This window comes from Camellia sinensis, chromosome 13, assembly GCF_055761805.1.
Source record: "Camellia sinensis isolate YWXY chromosome 13, ASM5576180v1, whole genome shotgun sequence".
NCBI lineage: Eukaryota > Viridiplantae > Streptophyta > Magnoliopsida > Ericales > Theaceae > Camellia > Camellia sinensis.
The window spans coordinates 11,224,137-11,244,407 of record NC_138973.1 but is presented as its reverse complement, the minus strand read 5'-3'; the positions used below and the strand labels follow the sequence as shown (position 1 = coordinate 11,244,407).

The 20,271-nt window shown below is 32.0% G+C and overlaps 1 protein-coding gene across 1 annotated transcript; it reads left to right on the top strand.

The window, feature by feature from the left end:
• Window positions 1–6,263: 6,263 nt before the first annotated feature.
• LOC114305381 (synaptotagmin-4) lies at window positions 6,264–16,915 on the top strand. The gene is made up of 14 exons (XM_082901449.1): window positions 6,264–6,438; window positions 6,555–6,658; window position 6,841; window positions 8,278–8,328; window positions 8,456–8,576; window positions 9,404–9,525; window positions 9,828–9,929; window positions 10,117–10,191; window positions 10,474–10,553; window positions 11,021–11,171; window positions 11,261–11,491; window positions 12,280–12,579; window positions 13,143–13,256; window positions 16,463–16,915. The coding sequence occupies exons 1-14, from the start codon at window positions 6,334–6,336 to the stop codon at window positions 16,607–16,609; spliced, it is 1,704 nt and encodes a 567-aa protein (XP_082757575.1). The 5' UTR covers window positions 6,264–6,333; the 3' UTR covers window positions 16,610–16,915.
• The last annotated feature ends 3,356 nt before the right edge of the window (window positions 16,916–20,271 follow it).

Here is a 20,271-nt window from a genome sequence, read left to right as displayed (position 1 = left end):
TTCTTCTACACAATCAATCAATCAATCAAATCAATCAATAATTAATGAAAAAAAAAAAAAACACAACACAACACATGACTTTGCAGCACTTACTCTAGTTGTGATGCCATTAGAGAGATCATTGAGGGAGGTGCACTTTGGAGAGAGACAGACTCTGTGAGTGGAAAGATTGGTAGGAGGAGAAGAGAAAGCAGAGACATTCAAGTGATTGATGATGATAATGAAGTAGAGAGTGAGGAAGAGATATGGGTATTGAAACATGGGATTATGAGTGAAGCTAGCCATGGTTGACTAGTGTTTTTTTGGATATATGGTTGGAGGGTCTCCTGTTTCATAAGGCATTTGAATTTGAGATATTATGAGATTGTTTTTGAGGTGAGAAGAAGTTGGAGTCTTGTGTATAACTAAGAGATGCAAGCTGGCAAAATCTCTTCTTCCTTTTATTAAATCTTAGCTTTAGGAGTGTGGTTGTGTATTTAACCAGCCAGTAGTAGTATTTTGTGATTTTTTCAAATTATTTATAATTTTTTTTTTTTTTTTAATTTTTTAGGACATGTAAAATTGCATCATCTGGCTAATTGACTACACCGTCCACATAGTATTTTAGATTAATTGATATTGCACCAAATTTTTATATAATCAACTTGTAATAAATTATTGAAGGTATATATATGTGTGAAATACAATCTAATAATTAATTTTAATCTATTTCTTTTTAATATCATAATATAATCATATCATGGTATCATTTTATATTATAATATTATAATAACTTGGGAGCGAATGAAATTATTCTAGTAAAATTAATTTTTTTGATTCTCGAGTTATGACAAAAAAAAAAAACTTGGGCCTTTTCTTTTACAGAAACTAGTGAAAACTGTGCTACGCACTAGATGTGAGAAAATTAATAAAATATGTTTATTCGCAATTTTATAAATAGTTAAATTTTTATTTGTAAATTATGAAAATAAAAAAAAATATTAAAATTTACAATTTAAGTTTTATATTTTATCACAATTTATTTATCAATCTTTAATTGGTCACAACTTCAAAAATATAATTTTTAACTCCCTTGCTAAAGTTATAAATTTGAGTAAGTTGAACCGAACAACTCGAGTCAAACCTGTAAATTTTTCAAGATTGTGCAACATAATTTTTTAATTCGGTGAGAACCTATATAAAATTCAAAAATTCGAATAAATTTAAATAAACTTAGACAGAAACACCAAATAACCTGAGTAATTGAAACAAAATTGTATATATAAATGTATAAAATTATTTGCTAATTTATTTTTTTAATAATAAATAAGATTAATTAAAATTTAATATTAATGAAGAAAAGCAAATACACATTTTAGAAAGAAATTATCGAAATAAGTTGATATTCAAAAAAATTGTATTTTATAATGGCATAAAATATTTAAATATAATAAAATTAAATTTCAAAAAAATAAAAGTATCCGTATAAAATTAAAAAAAAAAATGTAAGAAGAAAATTTAGAATGATATTCTCATTTGATTTAAAAATAATTATAGATAACCAATAAATTATCGCCTATAACCCTAATTTTTTTAAATAAAAAAATATATTTCACAAACCATCACTTTTATTAGAAAAATAAAATTTATTTCAATTTGTTTTAGCAAAACTCACTTTTTAGCAATTTGTGCCAATTTTTTTTCATTTTTTATTTTAGTTTGTTTATAATTGACAACTGAGATTAAAAAAAGATTAATATGAAACATCGTATTTTGCCAGCGTTAAAAAAGTTTATATGAGCAATAAGAAAAATATTTGAGATCTACAAAGAAACACCCACAATTGTATCCACAATGATGTGGTATCATATGTGACAACTCTTGATTTGCTATACATTCAATGATATATGGCTCAACTCCCTTGTCACATCATTATGGGTGAAAGTGTGGGTTTGTAGCATTGCTGGAATAATAAATTATTACATGTAACTCTCATTTTCTTTTTTTTATTATATAAAAAATAAGTTTCACCAACTATGACTTTTAATAGAAAAAAAAATGTTTATTTCTATTTGATTTTAGAAAAAGTCACTTCTTAACTATTTAAAGCAAAAAAAAATTATTTATTTTTATTTTAATTTGTTTAATTGACAATTGAGATAAAACAAAATTAATGAAATCAATTTTGTTTAGCAACTGTTAAAAAAGTCATTCATTTTCCTAATGTTTTTGTATTTAAAAAAATTATCGTTTAAGTCCTGGTAGTTTAAAGGGCATAATGTTTTTTTTTATATAAAATTTAAAACCAAAAATGACAAAAAATAAAAATATAAATTTTTAATAGTGATTAATAATTTAAACACGTGTATTTAATAATATATTATGTTTAGATCAATAATATTAGGACACATCATTATAACACATATGAATATTGATCTCATTATAATTGTAGCAACATAATTTTAAAAAGAATTTAAATTTAAATTTTTATTTTATAATTTAATAAAAGATACACAAATTAAGAAATGAATATTGGCCTTATTCTAGTAACATAATTTAAGGAAGAATCTAAATTGAAAATTTTATTTGAAGAATATAAAATTAATTTATAAATCAATCATATTGTGACACATATTAACAAAAATTATAAATAGAAAAAAAAAAAAGAATTGCAACTTTAAGTTTTAATAGGATGACAACATTTTTGAATTATAATAGTATATAGGTTTTGTATGAGGTTTTAAAACTCCAATAATATCTTTTTTTTAAAGTATTCTTTTATAAAATATATAAATAATCTCAACATTACTCTTATTGTTCTTAAATACAAAAATTATGAGTTAATTATGATAATTTTAAATTTTTATTTAAAACTTATAAATCATGGGATAAATCATTATAATTTTAAATTTATATTGTGCCAATTTTAATTTTAAATTAATAGATTGCTTTTTATATCTAGTGACTCTCAAATTTAAATTTTTAAATGAATTAGAATACTTATTATTTTTTTTAGATTTATATACTTTCTATTTGAAAGTCATAAATCTAGAAATACTAATATTTGTTTATGCTTGAATAAGAGCTAGTCAATAGAATATTTTTTTAAATCAAAAAATTGTAAAATTTAGATTAAAAATTTGAATATCTTACAAGTCTTGTGAATTAAAAACTCTCTTTTTCTTATATAATATATAAATTTTCTTCTTCATAAATGACAATTGCAACATTATCATCATATTGCATTATATATCATTATAACGTTTGATTTCTTTACAAATACGTATAATTGTAAAAGAATTACACAAGAATGGATTTCGGGTAATTATTAATTATAAAATAGTAAGGAACTTCTTGTTAATTACACTAGGGGTGAAAAATAAATTATAAAATCATGAAATTTTTTACATTTTTACTCTCATTTTCTTTTCTTTTGTTTTCCCTTATCTCTCTATTTTCTCTGCAGAGTCAACCCATCGCTTACCCTTCCTTACCACCCCCACCTCGACCCTCAGCTACCCACCTCTAATCCCTTTCAACTTTTCTTCATCCTTTTTAACCGTTGGTCATCCCTTGCTAGCCGCCAACCACCCCACCCTCATCCTTTTACTCCTCCTTTCTACTCTTATGCCCCGTTTGTTTGGAGTTATGGAAAAGGGATTAGGTTTAATAGTGAGGAAGGGATTGAGAATGGGGTGTTTGTTTTGATTGATATGGAGGGGGTTAGTAGTCCCTTGATATTAGTAAGGAAGAGGAAGGGGGATTGGTAAGGAGGAGGTAGAGATGGTATTAGAAAAATAGTGAGGAGATTAGAAATTTTTTTATTTTTTTTATTTGCTATATATTGGGAATTTTTTTTAAATATAATGTTTATTTTTATATTTTTTTTATTTGTTTTATTGTTTTATATAAAAATAATTTAATAATTCATCACTATTAATCCCCTCACTATCAATCTCCACACTATTAATCCTTTCACTAACAATCCCCTCACTATTAATCCCCTCACTATCAATCCCCTCCATTCTATCTCCTAAAACAAACGGGCCTTATACCCTTTTTGGTAACCACCACTGGATATACCTCTGCAATGGTAGTTGCAAAGGTGCTTCGATGGAGTTCACGATTTTATTTTATATGACCGAATCTTGAGCCGATATAGCTTCTTTACAGCCTCTCATATGGTGGGGGTGGTAATAGGCCTTTCTGAAGGCATAGAAACTACATCTGAGGAAGATGCTGATATACGGAAGATGAGTTTTACCCGGCGGGGTTGGCGTTCATCCTGTAGTTGGAGCGACTTCATTAGCTTAGTTCGAAATCCCCTTCTATTGGAAGGTATTTGGAGAGAGTGGAGAAGGGACAAGGGGCAAGTTAGTATTTGCAACAATATATATTTAAGGTTGGGTTTGGTAAAATTTTAGAATTATGATTTGAGATACAGTTATTTTTTGAATTTGTGAGTTTTGGAATTATGATTTGAGTGTGAAAAATTTGTTTGGTTATGAGTTTTGAATTGAGTTTGAATTGAATGATGTGACATATGATATTTGATTAAAATATTTATAACTCATAACCAAATACACAATTTAAAATTTTATTCAAAACTCATAAAAAAATTTTAAAAATTTCCAAAATATTTTTTATTTAAAATATAAAAATAACATGTGCAAAAAAAAAAAAAAACGAACATTGTTCCGGTCAACCGGCCAGACGTTCAGGAGGATGACCGAGCAGACATGTTTTGAAAAGCGGGCGTGAAATCAATTTTTGAAAATTATAAATAAATAGAGCACTCAAATCATGTTGTGGAATCATGTTTGAAAAACTCCACCAAACGCAGCCTTAATTTTTTTACTATTTTTGGCTTGTTTTAACAACACGAAAAATTAACAATTTATTAATTTATTTGAATTACTTCACCTATTTATATTTTTACACGCCTTTTCATAATATGTAAAAAATTTAAAAAATCAACCCTATGTGAGTACATGAAAATTATTCAATATTTTTAAAGTATCACGTGTATATACTTTTTAATCAATCATTATTTAATGTCTCTTCATATTTTTCAATCACCAACACAATACCTCACATATCCACCTTCTTTACCAATTACAATGTTATAAAATATCACATATCTATACTCCGAAATTACTAAATAATTATCCGTGATTAATTCTCCCAAATCCCACAATCGTGCAATTCTCGATTGATTTATTTATGGGTAAATTAAAAACACACTCCTTGATATTTATCTGAATTACAAATTACCCATTGTAATTCTAGAAATCACATTATGCCCCTTAAGATTTTTAATTTCATAACAAATAGATCATTTTATTAATAAATTATCGAATTAATTAACAATATTTAATAATATTAAAATTTTATTTCAATTAATAATTCAGATAATTTTATTATTGTATAGGTGAACAGTTAATAATTTTACTTTTTTAATTAATTATGTTAAATAAAAAATTCTGATAATAAGATATTTGTAATTTTTCAAACTATAGAGAGGAATTCATATTTTAAGTAAATTTCAGAAAAATTATTTGTAATTTACTTTTTTTATTTAGCATAAACACGTGTAAAAAGGATAGGTGATACATGATATAAAGAATGGGCCCATAGATACACTTGGTCCCCACCATAACTTCCCAACCAAAATTCTGGTTTTTTTTTTTTTGGTCCAACCAAACAATGTGCCTGTTTGGTGCAGCTTAAAAGCTGCTTATTTTAGTTTTTAGTTTAATTTAAGTTATTTTGATGTGTTTGGTTTAGCTTAACAATACAGCTTATAGCTTTTTATAAGTCAGAAATCAGCTTATTCTTTGAGTGAGGTAGGAGATACTTAATTTATGAGTCAGAAATCAGCTTATGTTCATAGTTATAAGCTATAAGCTGTTAAGGCATAAGTTATAAGCACTTTCTCACAACTCTACCAAACAAGGCCAATGGAGTTTGGAAACTTAGTTCCCAAATTTTTTTTTGATTTTTTTACTAAAAGATCAAGGTTTTGCAAAACTAAAAAAAATAAATTCAAACAAAATATCACATCCAATTTCATAATTATTTTATTTTTTCTCTCACAAACATCACGTCCAATCACCAAAAAAACTCAACTATCTTTCCAAACACTAAAACATTTTTTTATCTAATAATATTCTACAATTAAAAAAACCTACATAAAAAATCACTACACCCACTCACTTCCCAAACAGCCCCGATATAACGATATAATGTTTTAGATGCTTCCATGGGTGATCATGCATGAAAGTGGTACAAAACTTTTGGGTTTTTTTTGGCTAACCAATTGAGTCGTTTCAGATTTTTCTTGGAGAGACAAACATGTCTTTCTACCTGAATCTCGTTTTCGGCGTTGCATTGGGCATCGGATTGATTGTTGGTTTCGCTCGTTACGAAAACACCCGATCCAAGCGTCGCTCGGATTTGGTATCTCATTCATATCTCTCCATACCCATTTCATCATATCATTGTTATATACATACACATTGTGATGTTTCAATCAAACTTGCAATTCATTGGATTTAATTTTGGTTTTGTATTAGGCTGCAACTGTTGCGGCTTTCGCGAGGATGACAGTTCATGATTCGAGAAAGATTCTTCCAGCTGAGTTCTACCCTTCTTGGGTTGTGTTTTCGCATCGACAGAAGTTGAGTCAACCCTACAATTCTTCTTTTGTTTTTGATTTGCTCATCTATACTATTATTAAAAGCCAACAGGAACTTTGGTGTCCTGAAGCCTCTCTTAGAAATTTTTTTCATTTTTCCTAAAATAGTCATAACTTCTTAAATAATTACATTATTTTTACACTAACATCAATTTGTAGTTAAGGGTAACATGACAAGTTCTCTGCATTTCAATTCTCATTAGTTAATCTTTTGATGGTTTTATCAAAGAAACGAACATAGTTGTGTCCCCAATCTGTATAACTGTTTTGAATCTGAATCGCTTTCTGGATGTAACAGAATTGAAATTGTTTGAATATTATTGATTATGTTTTTCGAATTCATGTTTTCTCAATTTCCTTTTTTTATTTTATTTTATTTTTTTAAAGATATTGATGGATGAATATCAATAGATTTATGAATATCCACATATTCTTATACATATGCTATATACATTGTTACTCCCAGATTATCACTCAATAACTTCTTTTTCTCATCTTTTGATACACATAATTTCTGGGTTTTTCATTTAACAAAAGTCAAGTTGAAATCAATCATATATTTAGGTTGTATTTGGATCATGGATTGGGTAGGAATTTGGAAAAGGAAAGGAAAATACAAGGGAAATGGAGAAAAAAAATGGCTTATATTTTATTTGCATTTCTCTCATCGTTTCTTTTTTGTTTGCAAAACCCTATTTAAATCTATAATCTAAACACAACCTTAGTGGATTTTTTGTTCTTTTTTAATTTTGTTTCACCTATTCACTTTTTTTTGTTTAGCCTAGGTGTGGAGTTAATATTTGTTGTTGCTTTTTTTTTTTTATAGTAAAAATTGTAATTGTAAATTGACAAATTGTAAATAGGGTTTTGCAAACAAAATTCATATTATAATTCTAAAAGAAATTGCACACGCATCGCGTGTGCCCGGTTGCTAGTGTTTATATATATATACATATATATGAGAAAATGATTCACAGAGATTTTATATAGAAAATCTCACTAGAATGATGTGACAGTGACATTTTTGAAATTACAAATACGGAGTGTTAGGAAACCAATAAACAATATGTAGATAAGATGAATGTGGCTGAGATGACGACACCAAGGTGGATGTGTGGCAAGACTAGACAAAAAAATATTAGGAATGAGTGTATTCGGGGATGGGTAGAAGTAGCACAGATAGAAGATAAGTTGAGAGAGAATCGATTGAAATGGTTTGGTCGTATTCAATGGAGACCAATAGAGGCAGTAGTGAAGAGATGCAATGCAATGACGGTAGATGGAAGTCTTAGAGGAACAGGTAGGCCTAAATTAATATTGGCTAGCGTTATAAATAGAGATATAGATATACTTAATTTGACTAACGAAATGGTCTTTGATAGAACCGTGTGGAGAAGAAGGATTCATATAACCAACCCCATTTGATAGAACTTAAGATTTGGTTTGGTTTTGGTTTAGTAGTGGGTGTTTTCATTTAAAATAGGACACAGAAAGCCACATTGTTATGTATAAAAATTCTATTTATATGGCACTACTTGTGTGTGTATATGCATATGCTTATAATTGTTTGTATTCATAATGTTTCTATTGATAATTTGCAGTTAAATTGGCTAAATGTTCAACTTGAAAAAATATGGCCATACGTAAATGAGGTAATTTTCTGTTTTTTCATCACTAACTGTAATGTTGTTTTTATTTTCTGGATTCAATATGGTGGCAGTCCTAGTTTTTTTCCCCCCGGTTATTTCTCTTTGGATTTGTTGACACATGGTGGTATAGGCAGCTTCAGAGCTAATACGAAGTTCTGTTGAGCCCATTCTGGAGCAATATAGACCAGTTATCTTATCTTCTCTCAAGTTTTCTAAGTTGACTCTTGGTACTGTGGCTCCACAATTTACAGGTTCGTCTGAATGCGGAATACCTGATTAATTATGTAAATATCACACTTCAGCTTTTGTTGTGTTTTCAGTTTGTTTGTTCATTTTCGTTTTTTGTGTTTTCAGAAACATTTCAAAAGCACCCGTAGCTTTACTATTGTTTTCATTTTTTGGCGAAAACAGTTTCCAAAATTCAAAACAACTTTTCGATGTTTCCTAAAAGTGGTTTTTTTTTTTTTTCCCCGGGGGGGGGGGGGAGGGGGGTTGTTCCCGAAAACAGTTTTCAACAATAGTACATCAAACAAGTTTTCTCATTAATTATGTCTATCTCACATATATTTAAGATTTTGAAGATGGTAATACTGATTCTTGTGTGATGAGAATGAGAAGTAGTGACAAGCAAAAATTAAAAGCTTCAGCTACAGAACAACTCACCACACTTCTTTCTTGAATTTTGGTGTGAGTATGAAATCCCAAATCACTATTTACAGTATTTTTTTGATCACTGCATCTAAATCTCAGGTGAATTAAAATTTACTACTGCGAACCATTTTATTTTCAAATTTAGTAATTATTAAATGTAATTAGTCATCATCTTAAGTTTCTAATCAACCTGATGGGAAGAATGTACGAAATGTAATTAAGAAAGTTCAATTAATATTTAGTCCCCTTTTTGGAGAATTTGATTATATTTCTCTACCTTAAACTTTAGGGTAAACTGCATTGTGTACTCCTAAATTACTACCCAATTCTCACTTTGGCCTTCTGACTTTTAGATTTTCCTGATTTGGTTCTTAGAACTGTTGGACTTCTACCAAGTCTGTTGTAACTGATTTTATATGGCTTCTAGGAGTTTCTATCCTTGAAGGTGATGCCAAGGGAATCACAATGGAGTTGGAGATGGAGTGGGATGGAAACCCCAATATCGTACTTGATATTAAAACCAAAGTTGGTGTTGGATTACCTATACAGGTGCTCTTCAATTTATTTCCCGTCTCAAATGGTTATCTTGCTTCAAATGGTTATCTTGCTTTTGCCTAATTAGATTAGCATGAAACTACTGTCAGAAATCTTATTGACTTTTCTTATAAATTTCCTGATCCAATTTTTCCCACAACATATAACACACACACTCTCTCTCTCTCTCTCTCTCTCTGGAGGATTTCTAAGTGACTGGAAAATCAATTATCATGAAACAAAGTAAAGCATGTTGAATTATTGGAATTTTACTATTAGATGTCATCTTAATATTTTGCTTACCTATGTTTACCTAGGTCAAAAACATTGGATTCTCTGGGCTTTTCAGATTAATCTTCAGACCTCTAGTTGATGAGTTTCCTTGTTTTGGGGCGGTTTGTTTTTCTTTGCGAGAGAAGGTGAGCCCTTTGTATCTTGTTGCTCTTTTTTTTTTTTTTTAATGTATTTGTTATATGCTAAAACATGAAGATTTGTGAAGAAAGTCAAATATTTATCACATCTCCTAAAGAGAATTATAGAAATGATAGTAAAAGTATTATGCACTTGAATTTGACTATACCATTCTTTCTAATGATTCTACCACAGAAAAATCTGGACTTTACGCTCAAAGTTGTTGGAGGGGATTTATCAGCAATTCCTGGAATTTCTGATGCTATTGAGGTTAGAGAAATTTTATCTTCTTCTTTAGTGAATTCTTTCACACGCATATATAACTGAATTAACTGTCTGAACTAACTATCTCTATATGGGTTAAATTCTAGTTACAATTATGTATACAGGTTTTTTAGGTTCTCATGTAAATGGTTCCCTGAAATCTGCAAACCAATTAAACTGGTTGAATTTGCTTTTCAATCATGTATTTGTCAACCAGTTTTTTAATTCATTCAATTTATATTATGGATGATATGATGACTTTGATGAAACTGTCATTTTTCTGTGTAGGATACAATACGAGATGCTATTGAAGATTCTATTACATGGCCAGTTCGGCAAATTATACCCATATTACCCGGGGATTACAGGTATACCACTTTTGTCAAAAATCCTTTTTTGCTTGACTAAATGGCTTGTTTCTTCACCTCTCAACTTTCCCTCTCAGATTGGTGAGATGATGATTTAGTAGATGGGTACTAAATTCAAATATATGCGGAACATGTGCATTAATAATTAGAAAAAAAATTGTTGTTTTGCATACTTGATTCAAAAAACGTGTGCTGGCACGTAAGTCCGAACACCAAATTTGTGCTTCATTGAATACCATTTCCTTTAAATCAACAAATATGTATTAAATTTAAATACATCATACTAAATTAATATACGTACTTATACAATGGTAGCATTCTTTGTTCAAAAATATGTTTAGATTTTCGCCATTAGGGAAGCTTCTCTTCAAAATAATATGTTTAGATTTGTTTTAATCCACTAATAATTGCCATTTTTATTATGTGCTCAATATGCTCTCCACATTCATGATTTTGTTACGTTTTAGTGACCTTGAGTTGAAGCCTGTTGGAACATTAGATGTAAAGCTCATACAAGCCAAGGGGTTAACAAATAAAGACATCATCGGGAAATCTGATCCTTACGCAGTGATATTCATACGCCCAGTGCGCGACAGAATGAAAACTAGCAAAACAATTGTAAGATAACTCATTTTTTTCTCTATCATGTCGATTCTGTTTATTTATTTCTGCCTCGGATCTAATGTAACTCTGCACTATTTATTTAGAACAATCAGTTGAATCCAATCTGGAATGAGCACTTTGACTTCATAGTTGAAGATGAATCGACCCAATACTTGACAATAAGAGTTTTTGATGATGAAGGGGTGCAAGCTTCTGAACTCATTGGTTGTGCTCATGTGGCTCTGAAAGATCTTGAGCCTGGTAAGGTCAAGGATGTGTGGTTGAAACTGGTCAAGGATTTGGTGATTCAGAGGGATAACAAAGACAGGGGTCAGGTGAGCATGCTAACTGAATCTTCTTTCTTTATATGATGTCTTTCTAAGAGACTGCAGTATCTGGGTACTGTTCATAATCTACTGCTACGGTTGTGTACTTGATCTTATGTTACATGGACTTGGATACAAGTATCGGATGTTGGTATGTGTCCAAATGTCAGATCTTCCTAAACCAAAATTTTGGTATATTATGCATCTAAAAGTTGGGTATTGGTATGGGCACACGTCTTAAACACAAATATATTGCATATTGTATGATATTATTACATAGCGTTATAAATTATTTTGAAATGTACTTCAAATTAAATAGAATTTAGGGAAAATATGAAATTTATACCTTCCATTCATGTGAGAGAAATATTTATTTACTAGCAAATGTAAACGTCTTCTTCTTCAAATATTGTGAATCCAAGTATCTAAATTAGGTACTGTTTGGACAAATATCCCACACCCTTAATCCTTGTCATACTAGGGGAAGTAGAAGAGTCCATGTATCACACGTTTGATCTGCTTTTGTTCTAGATTCGTTGTTTGTGAGCAGTTGTGTGTGATTACTCAGGTCTTCGAGCTTTTGTGATTTATTATCTAATATTCCTCAACAACCCTTTGATTCAAAATTATTTTAAATCAAACCAAGTCATATATCTAAACAAGAAGAGACGTATTAAATTGATGATCAAAGGGCTAAGATCATTACAAGTATTGTCTTTTAATTGCATATTATGTAACTGTAGCAGTGTTTCTTTTGCTTAATTATTCTGACAATTATAATCATCTCTATCTTGTAGGTACACTTGGAGCTTTTATTTTGTCCTTTCGGCACAGAGAGTGGATTGACAAATCCTTTTAACACCGACTTCCGGTTGACTTCACTGGAGAAGGCCCTTAAATCAGGAAATGATGGAACAGAAGCTGCTGACATTGCAAAATCTAGCTCTCAGAGGAGAAAGGATGTAGTAATTGTTAGAGGAGTTCTTTCTGTGACAGTAATAACTGCCGAAAATTTGCCTGCTGTAGATTTAATGGGTAAATCGGATCCCTTTGTTGTGCTTGTACTGAAGAAATCTGAGCAGAAACACAAGACTCGGGTAAGATTCTTATTGTCTTAGTGTGATTGAACTCCTCTTTTTTTTCTTTTTTAAAGAATGAGTGGTATTAAGAGAAATGCTTAATGAAATTCAATTTGTTAAGCATTTTACTTCTCCTTATTTCTTTCTCAAAATCAGTATTGTCTTTTAAGTTGTATTTGAATCAAAGATTTGAGGGGAGATGTCTGAAGGGAAATAAAAAAAGATGGGAAAAACGTATGACATAGAATATAGGTTTTTTTCTTTTCTTTTTTTTATTTTCATTATAAACTTTTCCCTTCCTTTTTCCTTTCCCTCTATAAATCCTTACTCAAATTATTCATCCAAACACAGCCTTAATTGCTAGCCAAAAGAACATATGATTCACTCATTGTATAAAGTATTAACCTTTTCTTTTTATTTTCTTTAAAAATTTGGTAATACTTTGGTGAATATATTCTAATATTAATACAATCACTTATGTCCCCTCCCTAATTTGGAGATTTTATTAATGTGGTTTTACAACCATTGCTTATTATATACTCAACTAATGAGACTGAACCCTATTCTTTCCTCATTCTCAGGTTGTAAATAACACCTTGAATCCAGTTTGGAACCAGACATTTGACTTTGTAGTTGAGGATGGGTTACATGATTTACTAATCACAGAAGTCTATGATCACGACACTTTCGGGAAGGTAATTGTTAGAATTTCCCATCTTTACCTTCACCTACTCCACTACACACTCCACTTCACCTACCTCCACTTCACCACACACTCCACTTCACCTAACCCACTATCACCTCCACTACACCTACTATCACATTTTCTTCTATATATAGATTGTATAGGAATTGTAAACAATAATCTTGTAATACATCAATCATACAACAATCAATAATACAATCATTTCTCTTTATACATTAAATTTCTACATGGTATCAGAGCAAGGTTAAGAACCTAGTCATTCTGCTTCACCGGCGGGCGGCAGCCTCGCCTTGGCCGCCCGCCGGACCTCTACACATACCTTGACTCCACTGCCACTAAACCCAATTCAACATTCACCTTCTTCTAATGATGGATTTTCCTCTAGTGCCTCGAAACTAGACTCAGGCACGCTCTTTGACTGCTGAGCAGCAGGCTGTACATGATGCCACTCTGAAGGAGGTGGGATGCTCTTAGTAAAAGATGGACGAGGAACCACTGGTGGAACAGATTGCCCTTTAGGAGCTCGCAGTATAGATGCATAAGTAAATTTTGGAGGATCTCCGACAGGTTCCTCAACAGAATGTGAAGAGTCTGGCACAACTTCCACCACATTTTGAAGAAAATCAGCTGAATCCTCCGCAGGAGTTTCCTCCAACACTGTGTCAGTTTCTGGACTTTCCTGTTGCTGCCGTTGTTACTGTTGCTGTTGATGTTGATGTTGATGTTGCAGCTGCTCTTCGTAACTGTATTCATCAACTGGATCATCCTCGTCTATATGAACTGAGTTCACAAACTCACTGGCCTCTGCCTCTAAATTTGTTGAAGTTCCCCTCACTTTATTTTTTTTTTATTTCCTGCTGGTCCCTTTCTCTCCATCATCAGACCCACTTTACTTTATCCATCATTCCCCTTACTTTATTCCACCAACTCTCTCATATTTTATTAATCTATCAACATCCACACAATTTGTTTTTGTTTAACAATATATATATATATATATCTATATCTGAAAAATGCGTGACACCCATCACTATGTCTACTTTCCAACCCATCATCCACCTTTTTTTTTTTTTTTTTGCAACATCCATCTTCCCCACATCATTTCCTTTTGTTGGGCGTTACCCCAACTTTATTTTGCCACATCGTTTTTTTCCAAAAAAAAAAAAAAACCACACCAATTTACACATTTGCACAACAGCCCATCTTTTATTCATCTCCGGGATCAACCCCGATCACAATTTTAAACAACAAAAAAAAAAAAAAAAAAAAAACAACAACAACAACAAACAAACACAAACCAAACATCCACACCCATAGCGGGATTTTTTTTCTTCTCTACTCTGCTGCAGGTCTTTTCTTTTTGCCTCCGTCTTGGGCGGCCCTTGACGGTGCTGCCTCCGTGTTTCCCACTCCACTGGGCATGATCACTACTCCCTGTTCCTCCACTGCAGCATATGGTGGCCCTCCAAATCGGAACATCACGGTGGCTTTCCGCTTCAGCTCCTTATTTTCTGCTTTCAGCACACTTATCTCTGCTCGCGCATCCTTATACATGCGTTGGAGCAGAGCCAGTTGGGCATTTAAATGCTGCACCTCATTTGTCCTACTCTGCAGCCGGTTTGACAAGTTTGTGACTGCCGTCATGCTTTCCACACATGACTTCAGAGTATACTGATTAGCCTCAATATCAGTTTGCATCGCCATTTTTTGCTCCACCGACCGCATCGGAAAGTTCAATGGAGCAAAACCCGAGGTGTTTGGTTGCGGTTCACTGGCCACCGCACCAGTTATTTCTCTTGTGGGCTCGTTCAGTTCTGGAAAGAGCGTGAGCAGGTTCTGGGTAGCTGGCCGGGAAGAAGAGGCCATGTTTTTGAGTTGCTAAGTGTTTCAGAGAAGGGTTGGTTTCCGGGTGTTTCAAGATTTGCAGAGACAAGCTCTCCGAGCGTTCAGAGGTTTCAGACTAGTATGCCCAGCCTTCGCCTCCACCTTGTTTTAAATAGCCAGGGCCAGCCACGCGCATCGCGCGCCTCTTGACGCCCGACAAACTGGCACGCCTTTTCATGGCACATCTTTTGATAAAGTGGGCACGCCTTTTGATGGCACGCCTTTTGAAAAATTGGGCACACCTTTTGAGGGTGCATCATCGCCAACGGTCCGACATGACCCTATAAACTGTCCCGACATTTGATTCCGGTTAGCATACAGTGTCCTCTACACCGTTATGACACCCCCTTCAGTGTCCTCTACAATGTTATGACACCACCATACAGTGTCCTCTACTACGTTATGACACCACCATCCAGTGTCCTCTACACCGTTATGGCACACCCATCCAGTGTCCTCTACCACGTTATGGCACCACCTTTCAGTGTCTTCACCAACGGTCTGACACGACCATACAGTGTCTCCTATCTTTTTTTTTATTTATTTATTTATTTTTATGTATTTTCTTGTTTTGTTCCTCTCTCCAAACTCAAGTTGGTTAGTTTCTATCCTCCTTGAGTTTGCGGGGGGCTGTTAGAATTTCCCATCTTTACCTTCACCTACTCCACTACACACTCCACTTCACCTACCTCCACTTCACCACACACTCCACTTCACCTAACCCACTATCACCTCCACTACACCTACTATCACATTTTCTTCTATATATAGATTGTATAGGAATTGTAAACAATAATCTTGTAATACATCAATCATACAACAATCAATAATACAATCATTTCTCTTTATACATTAAATTTCTACAGTAATCTCCAATTAGTCCCTTCAATTTCTTCCTTGTTTTGTTGGAAAATCCGGCTTTTGTTCAGTGACCTCATTTGTTTGAAAGGGATTAATCTGGTGTTTAGTTTATACAATGTGGAATATAATAGAAGTTCAATCTACATGTTTTAGGATTTGCATACAAGTGTATTCTATTGCCATCTGTGTAATGTTGTGAAAATGTCACCTTCGGACACACACAAACACAAAAGAATAAGAATGACAAATATTTTTTTATGAGAAGTCAAGCATATTACAGGGAATTAACATTTTTATTTTATTATGTTGATAATGTTGTGAAAATCCCTATAATGTTTAAATTTTCTTTTCTAATTTTTTGCTCACCACTTTTTCTGATTTTTGAAGTGTAGTTGCAGCATTATTGTTTACTGATTCTTCCACTACACAAACTTTGACTCACTTTGTCAGGATAAAATGGGAAGATGCATCATGACACTCACCAGGGTTATATTAGAAGGGGAATTCACCGACACATTCCCCATAGACGGAACTAAATCGGGAATTCTACATTTGCATCTCAAGTGGACACCACAGCCATTGCCCCGGGATCCTTGATGAGTTAGAAGAGGTACACAAGAATTTTTCTTTGTCACCCCAACCTAAATTTCGAGTTTTCTTGCAAGTTCTTGAGGTGAAAGAGCTTGTTGGGGGGAAAAAATTGCGAACCAGGCTCTGATCTAGCTTTTGTTTTGTTTTGTGTTTTTTGTTTTGCATTTTGGTTTTTGTTTTTCCCTACAATGGTAAGGCAAATTTAGAGGGAATATGTTTTACATATTTATTTCATATTGTTTATGAACTGACATGCAAAGAGAGAGATGCATGCTGCTGTTAATGTTGTAGATATAGTGGAATTTAAAAACATTGAGATTATAGGAAATATTTTTTGAAGGACACTGACTAGGTGTTCGAGATCATTGATTCTCAATTGAAATGTCAAGAACCTTATGATATTTAAGAGTTTTTTTTTTTTTTTTTTGGCCAACAACTTAAACAAGTTGGCTGAGCTATTTACATTTTGCTTTGGCTTTTGACCTGTGAATGCTTATGAAATGAAAGGGCAACATATTATTGTTCAATTAATATGAACTAGCAAAATTTAAAATGGTTCTTCACAATTTGAACAATGTAAGATGATTAAAAATGTAATAAAGTTCCCTAAAAAAAAAAAATCAATTTTAAGCAAATTATCTCTGAAAATATATTGATAAAAAGATACCTTTCATTTATTCTGATTTTTTAAGCCTTTTTAGAGCATCTCCAACGGTAGTAGGCATTTTACTTATCCAAATATTACTATAAAGTATATATTTTATTTTGCCTATCAACTGTTTTATATTTTTACTCCAACCATGCTCTTTATTTTAGCTATTTATCCAAATACTATTAATTTTATAGAATGCCACGTCAACAACAAAGATGGAGGGAAATGATCCTTATGATTGAATACATTTTGCCTAGCGTTGAAGGCTAGCTACATGTAGTTAGAGCATCTCCAATGCACTAGGCATATAATACTTGTTAGTTAAAATGCCTAGTGTGATTCACTTTTTTCAATTCCAATGCACTAGGCATATGATTAGGCATTTTGGCTCAACTCATATTCACTAGCTACATGTAGCTAGCCTTCAACGCTAGGCAAAATGTATTCAATCATTATGATCATTTCCCTCCATCTATGTTATTGACGTGGCATTCTATAAAATTCATAGTATTTGGATAAATAGCTAAAATAAAGAGCATGATTGGAGTAAAAACATAAAATAGTTGATAGGCAAAATAAAATATATACTTTATAGTAATATTTAGATTGGTAAAATGCCTACTACCGTTGGAGATGCTCTTAGTGAATATGAGTTGAGCCAAAATGCCTAATCATATGCCTAGTGCATTGGAATTGAAAAAAATGAATCACACTAGGCATTTTAACTAACAAGTATTATATGCCTAGTGCATTGGAGATGCTCTTACTTTCCTTTCCTGCCACTTTTTTGGAAAAAGTGTGATTAAAGGAATCATATTGTATGTGAGATATTTTCAATAATTGTATCTTTAATTCAACAGTGCATTAATTCTTAATTAATATATATATATATATATATATATATATTAATTCATTATTTATATTTCTTTAATTAATAATTAATATAAAGAAATATAAAGAATGAATATATGAATTAATATATAGAGAAAGAGCTGGTAGCAGAAATTGAGTTAGCTTGGAAGGCTGGGGGTTATAGTTGTTGCCGATTCTGTATTTTTAACATCTCTAATTCAAAATCCAAAAAAATAAAAAACAAAAAAAAAAATTCATTGTTTGACCATTGTATCAAAATAAATCTTGAAAAATAACTATTTTAGTCTAGGGGATTTTTTTTTAGGGTCCCTGATATTAAGATTTTATAGTATAAAGGACATTCAATATTTTCATAATGTCTAAGGCTTCTCAAATTGATCCAGAGAAATTTCAAACCAGAAAAATTAAATTTCTCTGGTTTGTTCAATTTTTTTTATTTTCTATGTTTTGAAATTTCTCTATGGTTGAATTTTCTCTAATTTGCTCACAAATAACTCTGTGATTTGTTCACAATTTTCTCTGTGTATTTGACTAATATTCTCTGATTTACTCATAATTTTCTCTATGTTTTAACCAAACCAGAGAAAATTGTGTCTGTTACTTTTCTGTGTTAATTTTCTCTGTGTGATGGCCAGAGAAATTTGTTGATTTTCTCTGGCCAAATCACTTTTCCCCACTGTGATGAAATTACACATTCAATTTCAATCCACAATTTCAAGTAACCAAATCCGTTTAACATCAACTGTCTTCAAACAAGACACTTTAAACTCTATCAATGAATCTCTCTCTATCAATGCCAACTTCACCAACGCCTTCATTGTAGTCGACCCAGAGAAATTTCAATCCATTTCTCTTGTTAGCTCAATTTTTTTGTTTTCTTTGCTTTGAAATTTCTCTGGGGTTAAATTTTCTCTAATTTGCTCACATATATCTCTATGATTTGTTCACAATTTTCTTTGTGTATATTGATATTGCTTTGTGGAAGTTTGAGACCACCAAATACTACAGCATTGTCATTGATGCTCCTGGCCATCGTGATTTCATCAACTCCACCACTGGTAGTTTTGAAGCCGGTATTTCCAAGGATAGTCAGACGCCTGAGCAGCATGCTAGAAACAAACTTCAGCTCTTTTGAAATTTCTCTGAGTTGAGAAGTTCTCTGGACCAGGGAAGAATTTCTCTAGACTCACTTCAACTCAGAAATTTTTTCTCAAAGCTAGAGAAATTTTCCTCACCAATCCAGAGAAATTCCCTCTCTCCAAATCACTCAACCCAGAGAAATTCACAACTCATAAATTCCATTTTTCTATCACCATTCAAATCCGACCACTTAGCTTGCTTGATCTTCTCAAGTTGAACCTGAGTATCCTTGAATAGCTACATGTAACAACCCTCATACTGTTTACCGATTAATGACTGATTGATTACGGATAACCATCGATTACCGTTAAACTGAATTGATTATGACTGATAATTGGACTGATTAAAGTACTGAATTAACTGACTGGAATCTGGAATTAATTGACTAAGTCTATCTGTTAATTTGTATTCTATCTATTTGATTGTTTATTTGATCTGTTCACGTTTTCTGTTTAAACTGCTAATTGAAGGCCTTATCGGCGGCCGAACCGGGAATTGATTGATGTTTTATGATCCTTAGAATTAATGTGATTTTATGGTATAATTATCTAAAAACTGATTAGGTATGATTAAATTAGATTAAATTGAGCTAATTGTAAGAGTTTGATTTATTTACCTTATTGCCATTGTGAGTGGGTCCTTTATTAGCACATTTGAACCTTATTATATATTTAGGCAACATCTTCATCAGTCCAATTCCTTGTTCTTGCCGACCTAGAGGGAGAGAGGGAGAGAATTGTTTTGTTCTTGAGGGTTTGGCTTGGAACTTGATAGAATCGAAGTGTATGTGCATAGTTGAGCTCCCTCACCTCTAATTCTACACCTAAGGTAGATCATTCATCTTCTTAATTGTGTCTTTGAATTGTTCTTGCATGATTCATGCTTCAATTGTAGAGCTAAGCCATGTTTTAGTTCATACATGTTGATATAGAACATAATTCATGCATGCATGTTTGAATTGATGAGTTTTGAGTTGAATCCATAGTGAAATGGAACATGCATG

Excerpts from the sequence above, each read along its gene's own strand:
- LOC114305381 (XM_082901449.1), top strand. The coding sequence starts at position 6,334 with ATGTCTTTCTACCTGAATCTCGTTTTCGGCGTTGCATTGGGCATCGGA. Across the intron at positions 6,439-6,554 it reads CCAAGCGTCGCTCGGATTTG|GCTGCAACTGTTGCGGCTTT; the intron begins GTATCTCATTCA and ends GTTTTGTATTAG. Across the intron at positions 10,554-11,020 it reads ATATTACCCGGGGATTACAG|TGACCTTGAGTTGAAGCCTG; the intron begins GTATACCACTTT and ends GTTACGTTTTAG.